This window comes from Tenebrio molitor, chromosome 8, assembly GCF_963966145.1.
Source record: "Tenebrio molitor chromosome 8, icTenMoli1.1, whole genome shotgun sequence".
Taxonomy (NCBI): domain Eukaryota; kingdom Metazoa; phylum Arthropoda; class Insecta; order Coleoptera; family Tenebrionidae; genus Tenebrio; species Tenebrio molitor.
In genome coordinates, this window is record NC_091053.1 from 13,747,422 (window position 1) to 13,774,722 (window position 27,301).

General features: G+C 36.5%; 3 protein-coding genes across 3 annotated transcripts; all 3 read left to right on the top strand.

Annotated features, from left to right (window-relative positions):
• The first annotated feature begins 1,728 nt into the window (after positions 1–1,728).
• Positions 1,729–9,077, top strand: LOC138137066 (uncharacterized). Its single transcript, XM_069056357.1, has 12 exons — positions 1,729–1,947; positions 1,996–2,296; positions 2,361–2,737; positions 2,787–3,122; positions 3,174–3,321; positions 3,375–3,703; positions 7,090–7,266; positions 7,315–7,615; positions 7,677–8,053; positions 8,103–8,438; positions 8,490–8,637; positions 8,691–9,077. Exons 1-12 carry the CDS (start codon positions 1,813–1,815, stop codon positions 9,023–9,025), a joined length of 3,300 nt encoding a protein of 1,099 aa, XP_068912458.1. The 5' UTR covers positions 1,729–1,812; the 3' UTR covers positions 9,026–9,077.
• Positions 9,078–18,805: 9,728 nt separating this feature from the next.
• LOC138137308 (esterase B1-like) lies at positions 18,806–20,545 on the top strand. The gene is made up of 6 exons (XM_069056619.1): positions 18,806–18,914; positions 18,975–19,166; positions 19,215–19,515; positions 19,577–19,953; positions 20,003–20,347; positions 20,408–20,545. Exons 2-5 carry the CDS (start codon positions 19,032–19,034, stop codon positions 20,333–20,335), a joined length of 1,146 nt encoding a protein of 381 aa, XP_068912720.1. The 5' UTR covers positions 18,806–18,914; positions 18,975–19,031; the 3' UTR covers positions 20,336–20,347; positions 20,408–20,545.
• LOC138137067 (carboxylesterase 1C-like) lies at positions 20,453–20,940 on the top strand. The gene is made up of 2 exons (XM_069056358.1): positions 20,453–20,555; positions 20,606–20,940. The coding sequence occupies exons 1-2, from the start codon at positions 20,453–20,455 to the stop codon at positions 20,938–20,940; spliced, it is 438 nt and encodes a 145-aa protein (XP_068912459.1).
• Positions 20,941–27,301: the final 6,361 nt, after the last annotated feature.

The window sequence follows — 27,301 nt, forward strand, 5'->3', positions numbered from 1 at the left end:
GAAATTTTTGGGGCCAACGCGTGTTGTTCCAGCCGCCCCGTTGTGGCTGGCACAGTGACTCTACAAAAGAAAACTCAAAAGTGAAATCGAAACGAAACTCGAAAGTGAAACGATAAAAAAACTAAATGCTGAAACGATAAACAAAAATTGAACTGACTGATGAAACAAACAAACAAAACTGAATGATCTCGAAATGAGCGTCCTGAAAAATGTGACGGCAGGGTGGGCGCTTCGCGTCGTCATGTGACGTCGTGCTTTTTCTGCTAGCTCCAGGTGTTTGAGCAGCGATGTAATATTCCTGCAAGCAATAGTAGGATCACTTGGGCCTCCTACACCGGCCAAAAGAATAGTGGCATTTTGACATGCTACAAGGTATTTAGATGATCTAAATATGCGGCTGTCATGCATCGATCCAGGCCATTGTGCATCAACGCTGTTAAATTATTCTTCTTTAGCTTTAGCTTGCACATGTAAGCTGCAGTAACCCTTCCGATTTACATATTCGTCACCATAGTGTGATGGCTTTAATATCGGAACATGTGTACAACTGTACACATTGGATTGGATTGCTCCAATAGCAATGGGAATCTATAATGCAAACTCCACTCAGCAAGTTCTTCGTGAATGGTATTCTCATTATTGGGAAATTGAATCCAATTATGTTATTGTTAAACGATGTACACTCTCCTTTTTTCCAATTCCTATTTGGAATCCTGGATCACTGAGAAATCTTAAAAATATTTGCACCCGCATCTTCGAACATAATAAACCTCCTCTCGTTTCTTCGTTCTGCCCCAGAAAAAGTTCCCCTAACCATTGTACATTTTCTTCGCTGAAGCGATATAACTTGTGATAATCTTCATTGCGACTTGTAACTCTTGGAGGATAATATTTTTGAGATCTTACGTGTATGAACGCTGCCATTTTCACCATGACTAAATTTTTAAGCCAGGGGGAAACTAGACTTAAAAATATTTAAGTTTTTACTTAATTATGTTCAGCTCTTACTACTTGTTTTATTCACACCGTTTTCAGTAAATACCGGAAAAATTAGTTTAAGCTTAAGGTATAAGATTTTGCTTTTTAGTTTTAGCAAACGCTGAATTTTTATTCAACCAAAACATAGCTTTTACTTAAAAATTGTAAGTAAAAGCACTTGCTTAATTTTTATTCACACTGCCCATTAAATTCATTTTCAAATTATTTTAAATTCAACGGACAACATTTATTTTTTTAATCGCCCGATTATTTGTTTTAATAAAAAATAAATAAACAAATACAAAGCACGTATTCTTTATTTCATTTTTCATTTTTTGAATCAATTTTTTATTTAAATTTTATATAATTTGAAGTAGATAGGCAAATTAACTATGAAGCCTTGGCCACTATAGTAATAAAAAAAAAACAAGAAAATGTCAAAAAACGCGTTATTGTTTTTTAAATATGGCTTAGCCAAGCTATACCCCATTTTTCCTATCTTTAGTAACTCGAAAATTAATGCATAATGACGTATTTGTACACGTTAGCAGCTGACGTAGTAGAGGAAAATTCAAAAAAAATATCTGCCATGATCATAGAAGTATATCCTTTTACAAAAAAAAAAACTCAATAAGGTTCAAATTTAAATTTAATGAATAACGGTCGAATTTCGACCACAGGGCGACCTCTAGTTATTATAAATTTAAATAAAATAGTGATAAGTATTTTGTAATGACTGGTTCTAATCGTTGTGTCATTTACTTTGTGTTTGTACCAGCTTGAAGCACCCTCTACAGGGAAGATATTTTTTAATTCAGTTGGAATTGTTACAAAATGGCACCACCTGAAGTGACCATCGAGCAAGGTAAACTGCGCGGCAGTACCGGAATCAATCTTCGTGGAGAAACTTTTCTCAAATTTCAAGGAATACCATATGCCAAGCCTCCACTTGGTGAACTCAGGTTCAAGGTAACATTATCTCCAATTGGAAAATGTGTGTTCAAATTTATCTTGCAGTCTCCTCGACCTCCCGAGAAGTGGACAGGAGTTTTCGACGCTTCCAAAGAGGGAGACGTTTGCTACTGTCGCGACTTATTCAGACCAGAAATTATCTCTGGAAGCGAAAATTGTCTAGTTCTGAATGTTTACACCAAGACGATTCCCGATGAAACGAAGAAAAATTTGCGACCAGTACTTTTCTGGATCCATGGAGGAGGTTTTATTTTTAGTTCTGGAACCGAAGAACTGTACGCTTCTGATTATCTGATCACTGAAGATGTTGTGGTGGTTACCATAAACTATCGTCTTGGAATTCTAGGTGAGTGTGTGTTTATTTTAAATGAGATACAAAATAAAAATAATTTGTTACAATCTGGTTTTAGGATTTTTGCGACTGGAAGATCCTTCGTTGGAAGTACCAGGCAATGCCGGGATGAAGGACATGGTCATGGCCTTGAAATGGGTGCAGAAGAATATCGATAAGTTCGGTGGAGATCCCAACAACGTCACGATCTTTGGACAAAGTGCAGGAGGAGCTTCGAGCCATCTGATGCTCTTGTCACCAATGAGCAAAGGTCTCTTCCACAAAGTGATAGCTCAAAGTGGCTGCGCTGTGAACCCTTGGGTACAAGGGACGCCGGGAGTGAAGAGAATCGCCAAGGACTTCAACCTGGAAAGCTCAGATGAGAAGAGTCTTCTCAAATTCTTGATGGACAAGTCAGTGGAAGAGCTTTACGAAATACAGAACAAAACGAAAGATGTATTTTTGATTAAAACTGTTAAAGGACTAAACTGATTTCTAACTTCAGAACATGGCTGGGAGCGAAATCAGACCATTTGGTGTGGTGATTGAGAAGAATTCAAACGAACCAGCTTTCCTTCCAGAAGAACCCATGAAGCTCTTGGCGGCGAAAAAGTTCCAGCAAGTTCCGTTCATGATTGGATTCACTAGTAATGAAGGAATAGCTTTCGAGGTGTTCAAGATCCCGGAGAAACCAGATGGACTAACTATGGAAGATCTAATTCCATGGTATCTTGGATATAAAGCGAGGACTGCTGAATGTAAAGCTTTGGCGGCCAAAATTAAGAAATTATATTTTGGTGATGAGGAACAGTGGCAAAAAAATATTGCGAAGTACTATGATGTGAGTGAACAATTTCTCGTCTAGCTTCCAGTAAATGAAAATATCTTTCAGTTGTTGTCTGACGTGGCGGTCCTCTACGGAATCTATGTCACTGTGATGAACCAATTTCATGCGTCTAAAGCTCCGACTTATGTTTACCAAGTTTCGATCGAAACACAACTGAACTTCTTTAAAAAATTCACAAAAGTTACAGTACCAGGTGATTCAATTTCCAAATGTTTGAAAGTTTTGTTTCGTCAAGTTTTCTTCCAGGAGTGTCTCACTGTGACGACGTTGGCTACCTCTTCAAACATTTTCTTTCTCCCAAAATTGAACCTGGCAGCATCGAAGAAAAATCTGTCACGAGATTCGTCAGGTTGTGGACAAATTTTGCAAAATATGGAAATCCTACTCCGGATAAAAATGATTCGGTGTTGGATGTTGTCTGGAAACCGGTAACCCGAAAAGAGCTGGACTATCTGGATATTGGGGAAAAATTGACAATAAGGACGAATCCCTTCTTCGAAAGAATTAATTTCTGGAAGGAGATTTACGTCAACAGTCCAGCCGCCAAGAAATCTGAGTGTGCCTACTTAAAATCAGTTTAGTCTACTTTTTATTTATACTTTGACAAATAAAGTGACACTTTACAATTGTGTCTGTATGTTTCTTCTTCTCTTAATCTAGATAGAGAAGAGTTGAAAAATTAGAGCTTGGATATTGAGTTGGGAAATATTTTATGTTTCATTTAGAAAAATCATAACTGTCTGATTTTATAATGCTATTGTACAAGATTTTGAAATCTGTAGTTATCTTTTTCGCACGAGGGCATTAAATTTGATTTACTGAATTATTGGATACAGGGAGGCTAACAGTGGAGACTTTATAGCTGTTGTGTCTGAGTAGCTGAGATTATGGACAATTAAGAAAAAGTTAGTAGTCAACAGGAGTCGCCAAAGAATGAAATGGGAAAAAAATATTCCTATATTAATTCTTCTTGTTTGTTGAAAGACTACAAAGATTTTTTTTTAAATTAAAGGTCGTCAGCAGAAACTGAACAGAAGTCGCCAAAATCAAGCAGTCACAGACTCAACAAAAACATTTCAAAGACATTTGATGCCGATTGCATTTGTTTTTGAAGGGAAGAAACATTTTGATTTTTGCGAATTTTGAACGAAAACCTTCACTTGTTCTGTCATTGTGATAACTGATAAGTAACAGTAGTGACAATGACACAAGACGACTTCTGGTTTATTTTCAAAACAAAACAACGCGTAGAGTGAATACTGTGAAGTGATAACGATAACGCTGAAAACACTATATTTAATTGCTTTTGTTTGTTGCATAACGACAAGATATGAGTAATGTTAAATCACATTTAGCTTTTACAGTTAATGAGAGTTTAAAGTAATTTCATTCAATACGCTTGAAATATTGAAAGGATTGTTATTAAACTGAACAGAAGAATACTTAACATAGAGGTTGTAGGGACATTAAAATACAAATCTCCAACACTTTCTCGGCTTAGGAATTCATTTGAGTTTCTAATTATCTGCTCACTGAAGATGTTGTGGTGTTTAGATTTGTTTTTCATTTTTCAACAATATTCTATTTAGAGTGAATATGTTTTCGTTCTATTGCTAAATGTTGATGTTTGCAACAACTTGAGGAAGCTTTGATTGTCTACATGGATCACAAGAATAGGTTTTCTTCTTCAAATGAATATCCATTAATAGCTTCCTTAATTAGAGAATTTCTCTTCAAGCTTCGGCAAGAGCGATATACTCGTATTCAACCTCTCTAGATGACAATAAGACAATGTTATATTTTTTACTTGATCAAGTACTCTTAATTGTTCATTTCACTCAGTCTCGCTGAGATGGCCAACGAATATGGTTTGGATTATTTTTGTAAACGGATGTAATATGGAGGAGAGAGTCGGCTTCTTGAACAGATTAGAAATATCGTTTATTATTAATTTTAATCCAATAAGAAACATAAGGGAACATACATTTCGAAATCATGGAGTGGAAGACATCGATTTGTCGTTTAATAAGATTACAACAATAAAAAATAAAGCTTTCGTTAATTTGACTAAGCTAGAAAAAACTTGTTTGAATCAGAACCTGACTCAGCGTTTAGAGTTTGGAATTTTAAATAATATCAGTAATTTCAAAACGAAAGACAATTTTGTAAAACGCTAAAATAAATCAATTTTACTTTAAAGTGCGTTGGTTTTAAATTACTACACCTTCAGAACTGTGACTTCATAAGCATTTTTTCTTAAATATAAAATAAATATGCAGGCTGTTTAAAAAAAAAAACGGCCCACGCTATAACTTGACCCAAATGAAAAAAAGTATACAAAAAACAAAATGGCTCAAAAAACACTACAAACCTGAGTGGGCATATTATAGATAGTATTATCTACGCATTTATGGGCAGTGGGCAACGATTATTTTTCAAATGGTAACCTTTTTTTTTATTGACTCTTTGATAAAAAAAATTCCGAGAAAAACTAATTTTTTTTACTCGTCGTTTAGGTAGTAAAAGGGTCTATCAAAAAGAGATGAAAAAAGTGGGGGTTGCTATTTAAAAAAATTGGTTATGACGTCATTGCGCAAAAAATAATGACGTCATTTAAACAAGTTGTACGTCACAGGATGGCATTTTTCAAAATATAATCGACCTGCCCGAGCGATTTTCCAAAAAACAACACATAACGCTACTATGAATTTTGTTGCAAACTTAATGTTCACACTGTATATAATTATATTTAATGAGTTTGTGTGTAAATTGGACCCTATATGGCATGAGTGGGTCTTGGGTCAGTTTAAAACGCGAGTGAAACGACCATTTTAAAAGCTCACGAGTGCCATAAAGAGCCAAATTTACACACCAGCAAGTTGAATACGACGTTTCTTTATTCGACGAACCCATTAAAGGCTTTAAATCACTTAAAACCTTTAAAATTAGTTTGACATTTCGTTTTGACAAGTTGTGACATTCATCAAAATCCGTTCACACAGGACAAAATTCTCAGATTCTGACAGTGCTGAACAAAAATATATTTTTTCTATTTTGCAACTATAACGCAGTCAGTATAACACTCAAACGGATTTCGAAAAGGAGCTCTTTTCGATACGCGTTTCAGGAACATTTACTTAAATTTTTAATGTTGACAGTGACCCATAGTGAGTTGTTGCTACGTAATCACTGCACTTCACGACACTTTACATTCAAAACTTACAATTGTTCGTCTATTTACCAGGATTACCAACCCTTATATTTGCCAAATATAATTTTCCTAACATTATGTTTTGAACTTTTTTTAAATTTAAGGAGCAAAATAGAAAAAATAATGTATTATACTCGTTTTATAAGCCATTTTGTCGCACTTGTTTGCTTTATAGCACTCGACGCTGCGCTCCTCGTGCTCTAAAAAAACGCGTGCGACAAAATGGTGTCTTATAAAACTCGTGTGCACTGTTTTCATTGTGACAGTCAACAATGTTTAGTACGCTTTGGAAAAAATGTTGTAGTCATCTACTATTTATTGCAATGCGATATTTCAAGACATTGGTTGTGAAATTATACAATGTTATTATAATCAGTTTGTAATTTATCGTAATTATATCCTAAGGACACTAATAATTTGAGGTCTCAATTATGTGTTAATGTGTTCAATATGTTTGATGTAATTAATAGTTTAAATAATAGGATAAAATTCACATACTAATTTTGTCGCAATGTTTTAATCGTTAGATACTACGCAAATTTTAATTTTATCTACAAAAAAATGTAAATAAAACTTCTAAAAAATTGTGTGTTTAAAGTGAATTAACTCACAAATATCAAATGTTAAAAAAGTTGCTACTAGAATTATTACATTATCTTGTGTGGTTTGCAACGTGTAAATATTGTTATCAATTTAAACAAAATATGTAGTGATAGGTAAGTGTTTTATTATAACTGGTACTAATCATTATATCAGTTTGTCTATGTTTGTATCGGTTTGAAGTGTTACAAAATGACACCACCTGAAGTGACCATCGAACAAGGTAAACTGCGCGGCAGCACCGGAACCAATCTTCGTGGAGAAATTTTTCTCAAATTTCAAGGAATACCATATGCCAAGCCTCCACTTGGTGAACTCAGGTTCAAGGTAACGTTATCTCCGATTGCAAATAGTTTGTTCAAATTTATCTTGCAGTCTCCTCAACCTCCCGAGAAATGGACAGGAGTTTTCAACGCTTCCAAAGAGGGAGACGTTTGCTACTCTCGCGACTTATTCAGGCCAGAAATTATCTCTGGAAGCGAAAATTGTCTAGTTCTGAACGTTTACACGAAGACGATTTCGGATGGAACGAAGAAAAATTTGCGTCCAGTTCTCTTCTGGATCCATGGAGGGGGTTTCGTTCTTGGTTCTGGAAGCGAAGAACTGTACGCTCCTGATTATCTGATCACTGAAGATGTTGTGGTGGTTACCATAAACTATCGTCTTGGGATTCTAGGTGAGTTTGCGTTTATAACTGATATGCAAAATAAAAATATTTTGTCACAATCTTGCTTTAGGATTTTTGCGACTGGAAGATCCTTCGTTGGGAGTACCAGGCAATGCTGGGATGAAAGACATGGTCATGGCCTTGAAATGGGTTCAGAAGAATATTGACAAGTTCGGTGGAGATCCCAACAACGTCACAATCTTTGGAGAGAGTGCAGGCGGAGCTTCGATCCATCTGTTGCTCTTGTCACCAATGAGCAAAGGTCTCTTCCACAAAGCCATCGCTCAAAGTGGCTGTGCTGTGAACCCTTGGCCCCGAGGAACACCAGGAGTCAAGAAAATCGCCAAAGACTTAAATCTAGAAAGCTCAGACGAGAAGAGTCTTCTCAAATTCTTAATGGACAAGTCAGTGGAAGAGCTTTACGAAATACAGAACAAAATAAAAGATGTATTTTTCATTAAAACAGTTAAATCAATAGTCTGTTTTCTAATTTCAGTACATGGTTGCGAACGAGATCAGACCATTTGGTGTGGTGGTTGAAAAGAATTCAAACGAACCAGCTTTCCTCCCAGAAGAACCCATGAAGCTCTTGGCGGAGAAAAAGTTCCAGCAAGTTCCGTTCATGATTGGATTCACTAGTAATGAAGGAATAGCTTTCGAGGCGTTCAAGAACCCGGAAGAACCAGATGGACCAGCTATGGAAGAACTAATTCCATGGTATCTTGGATATAAAGCGGGGACTGATGAAAGTAAAGCTTTGGCGGCCAAAATTAAGAAATTCTATTTTGGTGATGAGGAACAGTGGCAAAAAAATATCGTGAAGAAATATGAAGTGAGTGAACAATTTTTCGGCCAGCTTTGAGTAAAAGAAAATATCTTTCAGTTGATATCTGACGTGATGTTTCTCTATGGAATCTATGTCTCTGTGATGAACCAATTTCATGCTTCCAAAGCTCCGACTTATGTGTACCAAGTCTCCATTGAAACACAACTCAACTTCTTTAAGAAATTCACAAAAGTTACAGTACCAGGTGATTCAATTTTCAAATGTTTACAAGTTTAGTTTTGACAAGTTTTCTTCCAGGAGTGTCTCACTGTGACGACGTGGGCTACCTCTTCAAACATTTTCTTTCTACCAAAATTGAACCTGGCAGCATCGAAGAAAAATCTGTTATAAGATTCGTCAAATTGTGGACAAATTTCGCAAAATATGGAAATCCGACACCGGACAAAAATGATTCGGTTTTGGATGTTGTTTGGAAACCGGTAACCGGAAAGGAGCTTGACTATTTGGACATTGGGGAAAAGCTGACAACGAGAACGAATCCCTACTCCGAAAGGATTAATTTCTGGAAGGAAATTTACGTTAACAGTCCAGCCGCCAAGAAACCGGAGTGTGCCTACTTAAAATCTGTTTAGAATCGTCTAGCTTTTGTTTGTACTTTGACAAATAAAATTGTAGTTTACAATTGTGTCTGAATGTTGCTCTTTTTCTGAATCTGGACAGAGAAGAGTTGAAAAAAAAAAGAGTATTTAATTGTTAAAGCTTCATTTACTGGCATCAATGTCCATTTACAAAGTACATGGTGTGTACTTACACGAGATAAAATTTGTGCAGTTTATTGAATTATTTGATGATCTTTAGGGATTTTTCTAATTCCAGGACAACTCCATCTTTAGGTCCCATATTAATCTTGTAAATTTCCGCCACATTGGTCACCTCATGCGTTATCTTACGTCCTAATCAGGGCTCTAATTTGCATAACGAGGTTCCAGAACCCAATTATTTGCTGAATTATTGGATACAGGGAGGCTAGCAGTGGAGGCTTAATAGCTGTTATGTCTGAGTGGCTTGGATTATGGACAATGAAAAGGAAGTTACATGAGCTACGTGAAGTGGTGAACGGGAGTCGCTAAAAAATGAAGTGGAAAAAATACTTCGATATCAATTCCTCTTGTTTGTTGAAAGGTTACAAGAATTTTTTTTTTTTAATAAAACATCGTCAGCAGAAACTGAGCAGAAGTCACCAAAATCAAGCAATCACAGATTTTTAACAAAAACATTTCAAAAACATTTTGATTTTTGCGAATTTTGGACGAAAATCAAAATTCACTTGTTCTACCGTGATATTATTTAAATTTATAATTAAAGTAGGCTATGACTTTAAAATTATATTGACAACACCGTTGACATCTTGACTTGGTTTGTCAAAGTGATGCTACAAAATTCAATACAAAATATGAAACTGCCAGTTAACAGTTATATCGAGCACCCGCCTTAGATATAACTGTTAACCCCCCGTTTCATAATTTGTATTGAATTTTGAAGTGTCACTTTGACAATTCAGATCAAGGTGTCAATGGTGTTGCCAATATGATTTTAAAGTCATAGCCTGCTCTAATTATAAATTTAAATTATCTCACGGTATTATTGTGAGAAATAAATAACTGTAATGACACGAGACGACTTTAAGTTTATTTTCAAAACAAAACCCTCGTAAAATAAACACTGTGAATTGATAACGATAACGCTGGAAACACAACACTTAATTGCTTGTTTGTTGCTTAATGTAACGTTAACGTACCGTTGTAGCATATGAGTAATGTTAAATCACATTTAGCTTCTACAGGGTTATTCTAAATGATTGTAGTCGAAGTAGGCCATGTCCATGTTATTACGTTTTTGCCGCTTTCATGTGAACTGTCAGTTGCGTCGCTGTCACTGTCATTTTTTAGGTGAAAAGTGCGGTGATGAGGATTTTATTTATTTTTGTTAAATTAACGATTGAATCCAGAAATATTGAGTTGTTCTACAATCAATTTTAAAAATATTGAGTTGTTTTGCACCCAATTTAACACATCATTTTGATGATTTTTTTATGTGGAGCGGCAACCATACAATTTAGATTCAGTTTTTACGCCTACTTCGACTACAATCATTTAGAGTAACCCTGTACAATGAATCACATTGTGATTATACATTGCATTAATTACAATTGGTAATAAGACGACGAATTTTTTTTTCTATTTTGCATCTTTAACACAGTCACTATAACAGGAGTTCCTTTCGATACCGGTTTCAGGAACATTTACTTAAATGTTTAATGTTAGCAGTGGCTTCCAGTGATCAGTGGCTACGTGATTATTTATTTCTTTAAATTCAAAACTTTAATTGCTCGACTAGCTACCAGTGTTACCAACCCTTTATGTTTGTCAAATATAAGTGTCCTAGCATTATGTTTTCAACTTTTTTTTTATTCAAAATTTAAAATACGGTCAAAATAGAAAGAATATTGTATTATAAGCCATTTGTCACATTTGTTTACTTTATACCACTCCTCGTTGCGCTCGTCCTGCGCTACAAAATGGCTCTTATAAAACTTGTATAATAAATTCCTATTTTGCAAGAAACCGTGTTCGACTAGCTTTTTTACCTCACTTATCAAGCAATCCTCGTATTACCCAATAGTGAGTTCAATTAAGTGAAATATATTTTTTTTTTAACTGAACAGAAGAATATTCAACATAGAGGGCATTATAAAAGCAAACTATCTCAGCGTAGAAATCAATTTGAGCCCCAAATTATCTAATCACTGAAGATGTTGTGCTGTTTACAATAAACTACCATCTTGGAGTACTACGAGTATGTGACTTTGAATTTTAATCTGAAATACAAGATAAAAATATTTAAATATTTTGTGTTTTATGATTTTTGCCTTTGGAAGAGCTTTTTTGTTGCAAATGTTAATATATGTATATCTTCACTTAAGACTTCGTTGTTAACTTATCAAACAGACAAACAAATGGTGCCACGGTCCGCGTCCAAAAAAGTGCATCCGAGAAAGAGTTACTTTTCGTCCGCTTGTGAATACGTAAAATTACCATGTTCATTAAGGGTACCTAAAATGGTATTTTTTATTTTGTCAGTTTCTGTTCTATCGCAACTTAAAAACAGATGAAAATATATAACTTTGATCTTTATATTTAACAAATATTTGTTCTGAAAATCTGCTTATTTTCAATTTAACAATTTAACTGTAAATTAACTTTCAAAATTCACCAAGTATCTTATTAGATCAACAATATACTCGATTCTTGTTGCAGTTAATAGTTTCGCCAGTGTATCTGCGACCATTTTTTGTGTTGGATAATACAAATAATACAAAATTTCAATTCAACACTTTAATTTGGTAACATTGTAGTACTTATTTTCATTCTGATTAGATAGAAAGTATGGATGTCGTAATATTTGAAAATTTCAGACAAAGAATTGATCCATAATATTAAAAAACAATTACATAGGAGTACTCATAGAATACTTATCGAACGTCTGTTTGACAACAACACGTTTTCGGCTATTGATCTGTTGTTTAATAATATTAACAAAATTCCAAAAGAAATTTTCCATCAAAACTACAAAATCTAGGAATTTATTTTCTTATAACTAGAGAGCGGAATATATGAAAATTGCATGTTATGTATTTTTCATATGACATTAATATAATTTGGCACTTACTGTTACGATTTAAATTTCGCGGTAAATCGTAAAGGCGAGAACGTTCTAGAACATTCCAGAACGGGCTCTCGGACCCCGACTTCCGGTACCGGCCGCGTCAATTCGGTGAGAGGAGGGGAAAGATATAAAGTTGGAACCGACGCCATGGGAAGAGGCTCTCGGTTCTCGACTAGTTCAGGTCAGAGGTTACGACCGATCCGTGTGTGAGTGTCGTGTTCAAAGGGGGAGATTAGGGGGTGTTTTTAGTGTGCAACAGGAGCTGGCGAACCCGTGGAGGAAGACCGAATCGGCTGGAAAATCATCTTAGAAGAATCCCAACCGAAACGTCGCGGCGGATAAAGGCTTCCTTCACGAGGGTCATCGACCCTACGCGCAAGCGGAGTAATTTCGTCACCCTGTTGGACCGGCGTCATCCCCAAGGACCCCTCCGGAGAGCAAGACCTCACACCGGACTGTCCCTGGCCGAGGAACCCGAGTCCAGGAGCAACACGTATCTGGCAAGGTCCTCCAGCGTCTTTCTTTTGTAGTCCGCCATCTTGGCTCATTTCTTTTACATTAATTCACGTTATCAGACCGGGAGTGACCTCGCCAGAGACGACGCGCTCGCTGGCTCCCAACAGTTTTTTTTTTACGTTTTATCACTTTGTCTTGTAGTTTTTCCACTTTTTTTACCGGGGCAAAACTGTATAGTTCACGCGTACCCCTGGGAAGTGTCGAGGGGAGGAAGGACCCCGAGGACTATCCGAGGATACGGACGGCGTGATAGAACAGCGGCGGAAGAGGGACTCGAAGGACCTTCCTCCAGCTCCGCTCTCCCCACGACTCATCTTTTGATTCCAAGTCCCAGGCCCGGTGAAAGGGAAGTTTTGTTAAATTTTTCATCCTTAATTAGTCACTGTTAATTAGAAGCATAGCCTGGTAATACCGGCACTTTTTGTAAATATCATTAGAGTTTAGGCGCCTTCAGCGTGTTAAATTTTTTTTTTTGACCTTCAGTTCATCACCTACTTCACATTCAATTTGTTAGCATTAGGCAGATCAATTTAGTATCAAGGCCCATATCTTTAATTTGTTCATTATCGAGAAAACCACTTGGTTTATGTCCTAGATTTACTTTACATAGACAACTGTGTTTCGCCCGCAGCGGCATCTAAGTTGTAGTTTATTAATTAAGAGTCATATGTAAAGGCTGGGAAAACGACAAATTATACACCGTTATAATTACACCTGTGTTTCTGTCCAACACCTGATACAACACCGTGTTTGTGAAAGACCATTTCTACTTCCGACAGTCTTACTCTCGAGACGCAAGTGTGTTTAGTGCAGGACCTGGATCCAATCAGTCTCCGAAATCGTTATTTAAATTTCCCCCGGTGAAGTTGGGAGATTTAAGTTTTCTCTTGTGGTCGTTGGAGGAGTAAGTTATAAGAGAAAATAAATAATAACGTAACGTAATAACGTAAGTTTAAACTTAGAATAAACGATTATTATATTTTTAATTATATTTTTTGCGCGATTGTACTCTATTTGCTTGTTTACCACGTCTGTTTCCAAGACGGTAAGCTCTGTTTACTCGTTGCTAACGATAAACTCGACGGTAAGTTATTTTTGGTGTTCTAGAACGGTAAGTAGAGTTTATTCAAAATTAATCGATTATTATAATAATTTTTATGTCGACAGAAGTTGAAGACAAGATGTGGGGGCACTTTCTGGAAACTCATAAAGCTCTTGTAGTTGGCTTTTCTTGGCGCTGCAATGAAATAGCATTAGCAAACTTGCCGCGACATTGGCACTGTCAAAATTTTCATACTTGGTACTTGCAATACTCGTCTATCGACTCGTACTGCAAACCGTACTCATGCTCGCAAACGTGCAGTTTCTGGCCTTGTGATACAAATAACTATTACCATGCTGGTAATGTTAAATCCTATTATTTCTTGTGGGTGTTTTCTCCTTTCAGCTGTGTAAATTCTTCGCAAGATTTGTGTTATACTTCTTTTTTTTGTAAAAGTTACAAATGAACAAGAATGCATAAAAGAAACACTTCAGGAATAGCTCATTTGCAGTTATTTAATAAACTTCTTACGTACCACTTTGGTGATGTGTCAATTATGTGTTAATGTGCTTTTCTACTCCTATGTTTAAAACGCCATTTATCGCATATGTTTCCGTGACGCTAAATGATCTTTTAAATACACTTTGACAAGCCGTGACTTTGTGAGCTTTAGTCACGGGGTGAAGTTAGCAACGGGCTTTTCAGTCACGCTCTGGTTTTTTTTAATAGCCAATGTGACACCCAAAATGAAGTTAGTTGTGACTTGTCAATTGACGTTTATAAGGTTCGAATTTTATGTTTAAATTAACGTTGAATAAAGAAGGTATGCGTTATACACGGTGTCCCAGAACTCGCGCCCCAGAGAAAAAAGGGGAAATCTTCATAAAAGAACAAATAAATAATCCCAATGAAATTTTTTTCTATCTTGAACGGTATTCAAGAAAAGAACAGTTTAATTCGACCAATCAAACCATTTTAGGTTATCCAGGTCTATTTCCCGTAATTGTTGCTAGGTTGCATATTTTATTACGTTTTCAATAAACTGATCCGGCTATGAAACTTTTGAGAAACGTCAGTGTCAAAATTTCATTCAAATCACTTCAAATCGCTTTAGTACCGCCGTCGTGGTCAACCGTGCTCTTTTATCATGCATTCTGCAGCGGATTATGTGGAAATGTTGATAATTTACGGAGAATGTGGAAATGAAGTAAATCCACATGCTCTATTTTCAAGAGCATTTCAGCAACGACTTTATATAAATTTGTGGGTTGGTCTATTAGGGAATCGTGTGGTATGTCTTCAATAGAAATTAGTCTACATGTCAGCTAACTTCCCTCTTTAGGTAGGATCTTTTGAATTTGCTGCACGGTAAGCGCCAGACATTCACCCAGAATTTTGAATGGAGAATTTTTGAACGCAGAACTTCCCAATTTGCTTGAAGACATTCCACTTCTTTTTTGTGCTACCGGCTAATTTCAACACGACAGCGCACTACCACACTTCAGTCGACAAGTTCGAGAAATTTTGGATCAACAGTATCCTCATCGATTGATAAGTTGTGGTGGTCCACGACACTGGCCTGTGCGGTCCTATTGCCTTACTGCTACAGGAGAACAATTCAAAAGTTGCGTTCAGGAAGCTTTTGCCACAATTACTCCTGAAATGGTTACGAATTCTAAACTGAGTCTTTTGCGACTGGCATGGTTATGCCTGCAAATGAATGGTGGCCACTTTGAGCACTTCCTCTGATTGTATTTATTTTTCGTTTCATAATCCCTTTTGGCTTGTGTTATACCTTTTCTTCCTGTTTTGTACGATAAGCTCACGTGCATTAGAATAAACAAGATTGTTTTCAGCACCGCCAGTTGTTGTTTTATTTAAAAAAAATAAAAACACATTCATGTGATCGATGGCGAATGTGACATATTGAATGACATCTGCCTTAACCTAACATGTTGATGTTGACATTTTAGCGGACATGTCATTCTGACATTATTTAATTGTGACAATTTATAAACTTAGCAACCGATTTTATTCACATTAACACCTCAGAGTTCCCTTTCTGGAATTGGTGGATCTTAGATGTATCACAACTCTCTTATGCAAGCCATTAATTGTTCTTCGTTTGCATTTTTAGAATCGAGATTGTTGTCGGCATTTGTCTGTTTTCTCTGGGGCGCGAGTTCTGGGACACCTGTATTTGTATTGTCCATTTGGTCGTAAAAAAGTATAGTATCCAACTCCTCTAGCACTCGTTTATTAAACACTCGCTTCGCTACACTCCGCTTGTGCCTAATAAATATATATATATTAAGCCCTTTATTCCCGGCTGGGACATAGGGAAGAAACAAATTTTCTCCATTCGTTTCTGTCTCTCGCAATATACCCCATCTCTGCCACAGATTTATTGGTCTCCCTCAGCGTGGATCTCTTCCAAGTTTCTTTTGGTCGTCCGATCTTCCTTCTCCCTATTGGGTTCCAGTAGAGTGCTCTTTTACATATCTCTTTGTCGTCTTTTCTTAACGTGTGCCCCATCCATCCCAATTTCCTTTTCCTAATTTCGTGTGCTATTTCTACTTGTCCGGTCTTCATCCATAATTCTTCATTGGTTATAGTGCGGGGCCACCAAATTTTCAATACAGTTCTTAAGCATCTGTTTATGAATACTTGGAGTTTATGTCTTATGCCTTCTGTCACTGTCCAGGACTCACATCCATATAATAGAACAGGTTTCACCATTGACGAGAAAATTTTGAGCTTTGTTTCTGTAGTAGTACTGCTGGATCGCCAAATTTTGCTTAGTCTTACAAATACACTACGTGCTTTTGAAACACGTGAAGTTACATCCTTCAGGACTCCTTCCTCCCCTGATATTATACTTCCAAGATATGTGAAATCCTCCACCTCTTCTATGATTTCAGAGCCTACTTCTATACTTGTTGCTGCCTTTGTGTTCAAGCGCATGATCTTCGTCTTGATTTTATTAATTTTTAGACCCGCTTTTTCAGACGTTCTACTTAGGTGATCAATTTTTTCTTGTAGTTGTTTCCCATTCTGGGAGAGTAGGCATATGTCGTCGGCAAAATCGAGATCTTCTAGGTTCTCCTCAAAGGTCCACATTAATCCCCTTTTCTTATCTTGGACTGTTGTTTTTAGGACTTCGTCAATAACCACTAAAAACAAAAGTGGCGAAAGGATGCAGCCCTGGCGGACCCCTGTACTGGTCTCGAACTCTTCGGATAGTGTACCCTCATGCAATATCCTACATTTGTAGCCATTATATCCCTCTTTAATAAGATTGACAAACTTCTGGGGAAGGCCTTTATTCGTAAGTGCTGCCCACATACATTTTCGGTCTATGGAATCGAAGGCCCTTTCATAGTCTACAAAGAGAAGGTATAGGGGAGATTGATACTCCATCGATTGTTCTACTATTATCCTCAACGAAACAATCATATCTCTACATGCTTTTCCCGACCTGAAACCACTCTGTTCTTTCCGTAATTCTTTATCTAATAATTTTACTATTCTATTTAATATTATCTTGTTGAAGGTCTTGCTAACAATGCTGAGTAGTGTTATACCTCTCCAACTGCTGCAGAGTTTTAAATCACCTTTCTTTGGTAGTTTTACAACCACTCCGGTCTTCCATTCGTCAGGGAATACTTCCTCTATCCATACTCTTCTAAACAGTGGTAACAACATTTTTGCAGTGGTGTCTGTGTCGACTTTAAGCATTTCACTTCTGATTTGGTCAATCCCTGGTGCCTTTCCATTCTTACAGCTTTGTATTGCTTCCTTTAATTCCTCAATAGTTGGTGGTTCTGTATTTATTTGCAGCTCTGGTTGTTTCGCTGTTGTTAGAGCGTCTCTATTAGTTCTCGCCATGTTCAAAGTTTCTTTAAAATATTCTGTCCACCTTTGTAATTGTTCTTCGGTTGTAGTTAAAACTTTACCATTTTTATCCTTAATTAATTTTTGTGATCTTTTGGTTCCACTTATTCTTCGGACATTATTAAATAGTGTTCTTGTGTCTCCCCTCTCAGCTGCCTTTTGTGCTTCTTGTGCTATGCTCTCCATGTGTGCTCTCTTGTCTCTTTTTATCTTCTTTTTAATATCAGCTGCCACTTTTGAATATTCTTTTTGTATCTGGTCGTAGTTCTCTCTCGTTTTTGCTGATAGTCCTCTTTTCTTTAATTCTCTTCTCTCTTTAATTTTATTCCAAGTGTCTTGGCTCATCCATTCTCTTTTCTTGCTTGATTTATACCCGAGTACTTGCTTGCTAGTTTCCAAGAATGCGTCCTTGCAATGCTGCCAAACATCTTGTATTCCTTTGTTGTCATAGTCTATGGATGCCTCTTTCTCCCTCAACATGTCTATAAATCTCTCTTTGAACTTCTCTTTGTTTAATTTTTGTATATCAAAAATCTTCGTCACTCTAGGTTTATATTTCTTCTTCATGACTTGTAGCTCAGCTCTAATTTTTGCAACTACTAAGTAGTGATCTGTTTCAATATCAGCACCCCTTTTATTACGTGTATCAAGTAGGTTATTACACCAAGCTTCACTTATGCATATGTGATCAATTTGGTTTTGGACTTTCTTATCGGGAGATACCCAAGTTATTTTATGACAGTTTTTATGTTTAAATAGTGTTCCTCCAATCTTGAGCTGATGCAGTCCACAGAGCTCCACCATCATTTCACCATTCTCATTTTTTTCTCCTATACCATTTTTGCCCATTATATCTTCTAGTCCATTGTTGTCTGTACCAACTTTAGCATTGAAGTCACCCATCAGCAGGACGATATCTTCTTTAGGAATAGATCCCATTGTGCGATTCAGTGTGCTATAAAAGACCTCTTTATCTTCAATATCGGCAACATTTGTAGGGGCATAACACTGTACAACTGTAAAATGTGCCTAATAAAACTCGTGTCTAAAGTGCCGCTTATAAATCTTGTTGCATAATACACTATTAATGTTTTGATTTAAATAATAGGATAAAAATCGCACTCTACTAATATTGTCGCAATGTTTTATTCGTTACTAGGCAAATTTTAATCTCATTGATTAAGGTAAATTAAACGAAGGTCACTTCTAAAATTGTAGGTTCAAGTAAAATTAACTCACAAACATCAAACTTTAAAAAAAAGATGCAAGTAAGATCATCAGCATCACAGTATGTGTTGTGGTTTGGAATGTGTAAATATTATTATTAGTTTAAACAAAATAGTGATAAGTGTTTTATAATAACTGATTCTAATCGTTGTGTCATTTACTCTGTGTTGGTATCAGTTTGAAGCACACTCTACTGGGAAAGTTTTCTTTAATCTAGTTGGAATTGTTACAAAATGGCACCATCTGAAGTGACTATCGAGCAAGGTAAACTGCGCGGCAGTACCGGAACCAATCTCCGTGGAGAAACTTTTCTCAAATTTCAAGGAATACCATATGCCAAGCCTCCACTTGGTGAACTCAGATTCAAGGTAACATTACCGCCGATTGTAAAGTTCTTGTTCAAAATTATCTTGCAGTCTCCTCAACCTCCCGAGAAGTGGAGCGGAGTGTTTGATGCCTCCAAAGAAGGAGATAATTGCTACTCTTGTGATATGTACAGACCAGAGCTCGTTTTGGGAAGCGAGAATTGTCTAGTTTTAAACGTTTACACCAAGAAGATTTCAGGTGAAAAAGAGAAAAATTTGGGTCCGGTACTTTTCTGGATTCATGGAGGAGGTTTCGTTTATGGTTCAGGCAGCGAAGATCTGTACTCCCCTGATTATCTAATTACTGCGGATGTTGTGGTGGTTACCATAAACTATCGTCTTGGGATTCTCGGTGAGTTTGTGTTTATATTTGAGATACAAAATAAAAATGACTTGTCATAATTTTGTTTAAGGATTTTTGCGACTGGAAGATCCTTCGTTAGGAGTACCAGGCAATGCTGGGATGAAGGACATGGTCATGGCCTTGAAATGGGTGCAGAGGAATATCGACAAGTTCGGTGGAGATCCCAACAACGTCACAATCTTTGGAGAAAGTGCTGGTGGAGTTTCTACACATCTGTTACTATTGTCACCAATGAGCAAAGGTCTCTTCCATAAGGCCATCGCTCAAAGTGGCTGTGTTGTTGGCCCTATGGTGCAAGGAACACCAGGAGTGAAGAGAATCGCCAAAGAGTTGAACCTTGAAAGCTCAGACGAGAAGAGTGTTCTCAAATTCCTGTTGGACAAGTCAGTGAAAGAGCTTTACGAAATACAGAACAAAATAAAAGATGTATTTTTGATTGAAACAGTTAAATCACTAGACTGATTTCTAATTTCAGAACTTGGTTGCGAGCGAGATCAGACCATTTGGTGTGGTGGTAGAGAAGAATTCAAAGGAACCAGCTTTCCTCCCAGAAGAACCCATAAAGCTCTTGATGGAGAAAAAATTCCAGCAAGTTCCGTTCATGATTGGATTCACTACTAATGAGGGAATGGCTTTCGAGTTGTTCAAGAACCCGGAGAAACCAGATGGACCAGCTATGGAAGATCAGATTCCGTGGTATCTTGGATATCATGTGGGGACTGCTGAAAGTAAAGCTTTGGCGGCCAGAATTAAGAAATTTTATTTTGGAGATGAGGAACCATCGCAGAAAAATATCTCGAAGAAATGATGTCAGTGAATAGTAATAAGAATAATATAATTATTTTTCTTGCAGCCTTAAGTAAAAGATAATCTTTTTCAGTTGGTATCTGATGTAATATTCCTCATTGGAATCTACAATACTGTTATGAACCAGTATCATGTCTCCAAAGCTCCAACTTATGTGTATCAAGTCTCGATCGAGACAGAACTCAATTTCTTTAAGAAATTAACCAAAGCCACAGTGCCAGGTGATTCTATTTTCAGTTTGCAAACGGAGGCTTAACAAGTTCTTCTCCAGGGGTGTCTCACTGTGACGATCTTGGTTACCTCTTCAAACATTTCGCTTCTCCCAAAATTGAACCTGGCAGCATCGAAGAAAAATCCATCACAAGATTCGTCAAGTTGTGGACTAATTTTGCCAAATATGGAAATCCAACACCGGACAAAAATGATTCAGTGTTGGATGTTGTCTGGAAACCGGTAACCCGAAAAGAGCTTGACTATCTGGATATTGGGGAAAAACTGACAATGAAGACGAATCCCTTCTCCGAAAGGATTAATTTCTGGAAGCAGATTTATGTCAACAGTCCGGCCACCAAGAAATCTGAGTGTTCCTACTTGAAATCTATTTAGAAACGTCTAGTTTTTGTTTGGACTTTTACAAATAAAACTACATTTTACAATTATTGTGTCTGTATGTTGTTCTTTGTCTTAATCTAGACAGAGAAGAGTTGAAAAATAAAATGTGTCGAGTTTATAATAGTATTTTACAATAGAAGTCCGTTAAGATAGCCTTTACTGCCGAGCCAGAGATTTTGTGAGACGAGCTCGCAGAGCGAGTCGAATAGTACTGGCGAGGCTGTAAAGGCCCTAACGGACGTGTATTGTACAATAGTTTTTGTAATGTCTCTACGATTCGTTCAAAATTATCTTTTTGTCGGAGACAGCAAAGGCGCCGGGTTTTCCCATCTGTCAAGCACCTGGGACCAACCAGCCACTCTGGCCGAGTGCGCACAATAGGGTTTTTCCTGGGTACCTGCACCCTGTTCATAAATACCTTGTACATAGCTAGTTTTAAGAGTTGTTGTTGTAACTACCGTAGAGAGCTGACCAATACATTTTATAATCTCATCCAACACGTTTTATTTATTCAGTCGAGTAAATTAATATAGTGCGAAACGCCGCATTATTCATAACATGGTCCTTCGAGCCGGATAAATTCAGCAAAAAAGTGAAAAAGTGGTGAAACAATCCCAATCAGCGATTTATCCAACAATCAAGTGAAAAAGTGGTGCAACATTCCCAATCATCGAAATTCAAGAAACTAGTGGATCAAGCAGGGCGAAACAATCCCAACAAATAGTGGTGAAACAATCCCAACAAACAACTGCAAAAATCTCCGGTGTGCAAGAGAAACAATCAAGATCAACAATCAACAACAATCAACAGCAACAACATTCCAGTCAGTAAGTCCCATTTTCGTTATCCCACTCCAGCAATATCATTCTATTTGCATCAATACAGTTCGTAACATAAATCAAAATGGTGGACGCTTTGATCAAAAAACGTACCGCTGTAAAGTCAGCTCTTACTCGGTTTGAAACTCGCTTAAATAAATTTAATTTGGAAACGGATGATGCTAGCGAGTTAGAACTTTGATATAATAATTGTTTACAATTACTCGATCAATTCGAAGACATTCAATTGCAAATCGAAGATTTGGGCGAAGATAACGATTTAGAAAACGAATCACAACGAGACAATTTTGAGAACCATTACTATAGAGTTTTAGGGAGGGCTAGCGAAATAATTAAAAAACAATCAAAAAATATAGTTGACGCTCGTAACATTCAAAATTCATTCATTCAATCAGAACATCAATCTATGCCTCAAATCAAATTACCGGAAATAAAATTACCCACTTTTGATGGACGGTTTGATGCATGGTCAAATTTTCATGACACATTTAAGTCGTTAGTACATCATAATAACGCACTATCAAACGTTGACAAGCTTCAGTATTTAAAAGCCGCCTTAAGTGGAGAACCAGCACGCGTAATTCAAGCAGTTGCAATTACAGACAAAAATTACGACACAGCGTGGAAAAAATTAATTGATCGTTACGAAGATAAGGAAGGCATTATCCTCAAACATATCAAATCATTATTTGAATTGCCACCAGTTCAAAAAGAGTCTTTTTTGTCTTTGAGACAACTTGCTGACGATACGTCAATTCATTTAGAAGCCATAGAAAATCTAGATGATGAAAATCACAAACTACAAGATAGGTTGTTAATTCATTTAATGTGTAGCAAATTAGATAACGGTATAAAACGCGAGTGGGAGCGTCACATTATTAACAAAAAATGTCCTCCCGTAGACATGTTGGTCCAATTTCTCATTGAAAGGGCAAAATTATTAGAAAAAACTAATGTAAACAAATCTGAACAAAAATCCACAACAATTTCTCTTGCAATACAAACGATCGATAATGAATTCAATCTTATTTTTAAATTTTCGACATATAACAAACTGAAACGCGTCACAGCCTATTTAAGAAGATTTATTAATAATTGTAAAAGCAAAAAGGATCAAAGAATAATCGGCCCGCTTGTACCTGCAGAGTTAGCAAACTCAGAGACAACGATAATAAAAATCATTCAAAATACCGAATTCAAACGAGAAATTCAGGAACTTGTCCGAAACAAGCAAATCCATAAATCAAGTAATTTGTTATCCTTAAACACATTTCTTGACAAAAACAACATCCTTCGTGTTGGTGGAAGGATTAGACATTCAAACGTAAATTTAGATCAAAAACACCCCATAGTTATACCAGGTAGTCATCATGTTACCAAATTAATAATAGAACAAGAACACAAAAGATTAATGCATGCAGGTACTGGGGCTACTTTAAGCGCTATCCGGTGCAAATATTGGCCTGTATCAGGTAGAAACAGTGTTCGGCAAGTATTAAGACGGTGTATTTCCTGTTATCGCACCAACCCCAAAACAATGACACCTGTAATGGGAAATTTACCTGCCTGCAGATTACAACCGTGCAGACCGTTTATTAAAAGTGGCGTGGACTATGCAGGCCCATTCATAATTAAAGAAGGAGTTTATAAACGAAAACGACTTTTAAAGGCATATATTGCGCTATTTGTGTGTATGACGACAAAAGCGGTTCACATTGAATTGGTGAGTGACTTAACGACGATGCATTTCTTGCAACTCTCAAAAGATTCATTGCGCGTCGTGGCATAGTCACTGATCTATTTTCGGACAATGGTACCAACTTTGTGGGAGCCAACAACGAACTACACAATTTAAAGCAATTGTTCAAAAATCAAATAAACGGGGAAAAAATTGTTAACACGTTGGCAAACGATCGAATTACGTGGCATTTCATACCACCTAGAGCCCCACACTTTGGCGGACTCTGGGAAGCTTCCGTCAAATCACTAAAAAATCATTTGAAACGAGTAATAGGTGACGCTCATTTAACTTTCGAAGCATTTTCAACTGTATTGACGCAAATAGAGGCAATCCTTAATTCCCGTCCTCTTACTCCCATGTCCAACGATCCAAACGACCTATCCTGTCTTACGGCTGGTCATTTTCTCATCGGGGATTCCATGACGTCATTCCCACATCCAAATTTACAAGAGGTTCCATCGAATCGTCTGACGCAATGGCAGCGGATCGAACAGCTCCGGCAGCATTTTTGGACAAGATGGAGCAAAGAGTACATATCTTTATTGCAGCAGCGCTCCAAGTGGAAGTTCCCTCAAGCAAACATCGAACTCGGTCAACTCGTCGTAATAAAAGAAGACAATCTTCCTCCATTACGTTGGGTGACGGGTCGAATTATGCAACTATTTCCCGGACAAGACAAAATCACCAGAGTGGTTTTGATAAAGGCAAGCAGTGGACTGATAAAACGATCGGTGTCGCCAGTGTGTGTACTGCCAATTGACAACAGTGCTTAAATCGCGTTACGGATCATCAGTGTTAGAATTAAGTTTATTGTTTTTCATTGTTTTCGAAAGCACATCTTTCAAAGGGGGAAATATGTCGGAGACAACAAAGGCGCCGGGTTTTTCCCATCTGTCAGGCACCTGGGACCAACCAGCCACTCTGGCCGAGTGCGCACAATAGGGTTTTTCCTGGGTACCTGCACCCTGTACATAAATACCTTGTACATAGCTAGTTTTAAGAGTTGTTGTTGTAACTACCGTAGAGAGCTGACCAATAAATTTTATAATCTCATCCAACACGTTTTATTTATTCAGTCGAGTAAATTAATATAGTGCGAAACGCCGCATTATTCATAACACTTTTTGAAATACATTTTTTCAACGCCATCGAAAAAACCGAATGATTAATAAGTGTGCGGAAGACGTCGTCATGTCAACCGTTGTTTGTGAAAAAAAATTGTTTCAATGTTGTTTGTCAGATTTGTTCAACGCTTAACTTTCCGTTGAAAATAAGTGAATGAAATCAATAAAAAATCGCAGTCAAGATATTCCCGATGTCCGGAAGAGAGGTCATCGTTATTGCCTGCAAAATCGCGCTTGTGTTAGTGAAGCATCATCTTCGATCTTATCTCCATTTGCTGCTGTTTGTCAGATTTGTTCAACACTTAACTTTCCGTTGAAAATAAACGACTGAAATGAATAAAAAAATCGCGATCAAGATATTCCCGATGTCCGGATGGCCGCAGAGCAAGTGAAGTCATCGTTATTCCCTGCAAAATCGCGCTTGTGTTGGTGTTAAAATTCTGAAGCATCATCTTCGATCTCGTCTACATCTGCTAGTGGCATACGGGTTTCGATTAATTCAAGGTGTGTCCCATAACATTAAACATTAATTATTGTACCAATTGTAAAAAAAGTTGAAAAATAAAGTTTAGATCTACGTTGCTATAGTTATTTAGTCATTCATAACGGCCGCTCCCGCTCATAACGGACACCTATAACGGACTCCGGCCGTTATGAGGTTGTTTACATGGTGACAAACAGTCCGGAAAGCCACCTTTAACAACTAGATATTACAAAAAATGGTTTGATGATCGTTACTTAAACTTAAAATCAGATGAAAATATGTGAGTTTGATCTTTGTATTCAACAAACTTTTGTCCTCAAAGACAAAACCAAATAACCACCACCTGTTGGATTATGTTGGTGAAAAAAAAATTAGAATGCAGTGTTGGTGGTTATTTAGTTTTTAGATCACAGAACTTCTCTACAAGTTGCAGCCAGGGCCATAGATTAAACCTCTATAGATGACAATAAAACAGTATTTAATTTTTGAGTATATACTTGATCAACTAATTGTTGTAATTGTTCACTTTTGGCTTCACTCCAATCCGCATCTGCACAGTCACTTAAATTGGTTCGATTTTTTCTTGATTTTGCAAATTCACCTTTTGGATCTTGTATTGTTGTCTTCTTTTCTATAATCAATCCCGCTGAGGTTGTTAACTTTTCTGCTTAATATAGAAACCTTCACCGCTCAATTAGATTGGTGTTAACTGAAAAACATATACAGGGTGATTCACGTAGCCGGTTCGTTAGAAACTTTCTCATTTCCCAAAATCGTATTAATACGAAAATTGGTAACCGACATAGTCTACTCCTCTAAATTCAAATAAAATATTTTCAAAATAGCGACACTTCCGGAAATACCAGAAATCAACACCACCTTTGTTTTTTTAAATGGAAAGGCCCAATTTTGATTTCATATTTGGATTCTACGTTAATTTTAACTCTTATCTGTCATTATTTTTGACCCATGTCCTTTTTTTCGCAAAAAAAGCGGGGTTGCAGGGCTTCATTAAAAAATTTATAACTCCTGAACCGTCGGAAATAAATAATTGATTTTTTTTACTGAATTTTCAAAGATTTGGCCGACTTTTTACGCTATTAGTGACATTTTATTTATGTTTCATACGCCTACTGCAATTTTTCAAATTGTCGAAAACTTTAAATATTTTAATGTAAATGTGTGCACCGTTTCCACTGAAAATATGTTTTTGTTAATTTGCTTATTTTTTATTATTTTGTTGTTATCTACTGTCTATTGCATGTGATTTTTGAATAAAAATTCAAATTAAACAATTGCTTGAGAAAAAAAAAAGAATATTTTATTCAAAAAATAGAAATTACACCAAAACGGCTGGGAATAGGCATACACAATGTTAATAAACGTGGCTTCAAAATTAAATTTTACATGTACGTCTATTGTCAGAATTCGTTTTTTTTTTCGACATTTTTTATTCCCAATTTTGAAAAATTGCTGTAGGCGTATGAAACACAAAATATTTCACTAATGACGCAACAGATCGACCAAGCCTTTAGAAATTCAATTAAAAAAAAAACAATTACATATTTCTTTCCAAATGTTCAGGAGTTATAAATTTTTTAATGAAACCCTGCAACCCCACTTTTTTACGAAAATAATGACATAGGTCAAAAATGATGACACATAAGTATTGACAAAAGGACGTTCTAAACTCAAAATCTAACGTAGAATCGAAATATGAAGTCAAAATGGTGCCTTTCCATCTAAAAAAAATAAAGATGGCGACGATTTCCGGCATTTCCAGAAGTGTCGCCATTTTGAAAATACTTTATTTAATCTAATAGTCGACTACCAATTTTCACGTAATGAAAAAGTACAAAATTGTAGAAGCAAATGACGTGACCCATAACATAACTTTTTAAAAGCCCAAATTCGCGGTAAAAAGATGTGTTCACAAGACAAAAGTTACTAAATTTAGTAACTCTAGTTAATCATTACAAAAATGAATTGACCATAGACACAATTTTGCTATAGATAAATTTGTGAAATCAATATCCAATAACATCTAATCAAGCATCAAGTAACAGTAATTGCCACATCTTTAAATTTAAAATTAAATTGGCATTTAAGATAATTTATGGATAATTATAGACTTTGGAATTTTAATTAGTAGATGATGAAACTGAGT

Coding starts and splice junctions, on each gene's coding strand:
- LOC138137067 (XM_069056358.1), top strand. CDS start 20,453: ATGAACCAGTATCATGTCTCCAAAGCTCCAACTTATGTGTATCAAGTC. Junction 20,556..20,605: donor AACCAAAGCCACAGTGCCAG/GTGATTCTATTT, acceptor GTTCTTCTCCAG/GGGTGTCTCACTGTGACGAT.
- LOC138137308 (XM_069056619.1), top strand. CDS start 19,032: ATGGCACCATCTGAAGTGACTATCGAGCAAGGTAAACTGCGCGGCAGT. Junction 19,516..19,576: donor CTATCGTCTTGGGATTCTCG/GTGAGTTTGTGT, acceptor ATTTTGTTTAAG/GATTTTTGCGACTGGAAGAT. Junction 19,954..20,002: donor TACAGAACAAAATAAAAGAT/GTATTTTTGATT, acceptor TTCTAATTTCAG/AACTTGGTTGCGAGCGAGAT.
- LOC138137066 (XM_069056357.1), top strand. CDS start 1,813: ATGGCACCACCTGAAGTGACCATCGAGCAAGGTAAACTGCGCGGCAGT. Junction 3,322..3,374: donor CACAAAAGTTACAGTACCAG/GTGATTCAATTT, acceptor GTTTTCTTCCAG/GAGTGTCTCACTGTGACGAC. Junction 7,616..7,676: donor CTATCGTCTTGGGATTCTAG/GTGAGTTTGCGT, acceptor ATCTTGCTTTAG/GATTTTTGCGACTGGAAGAT.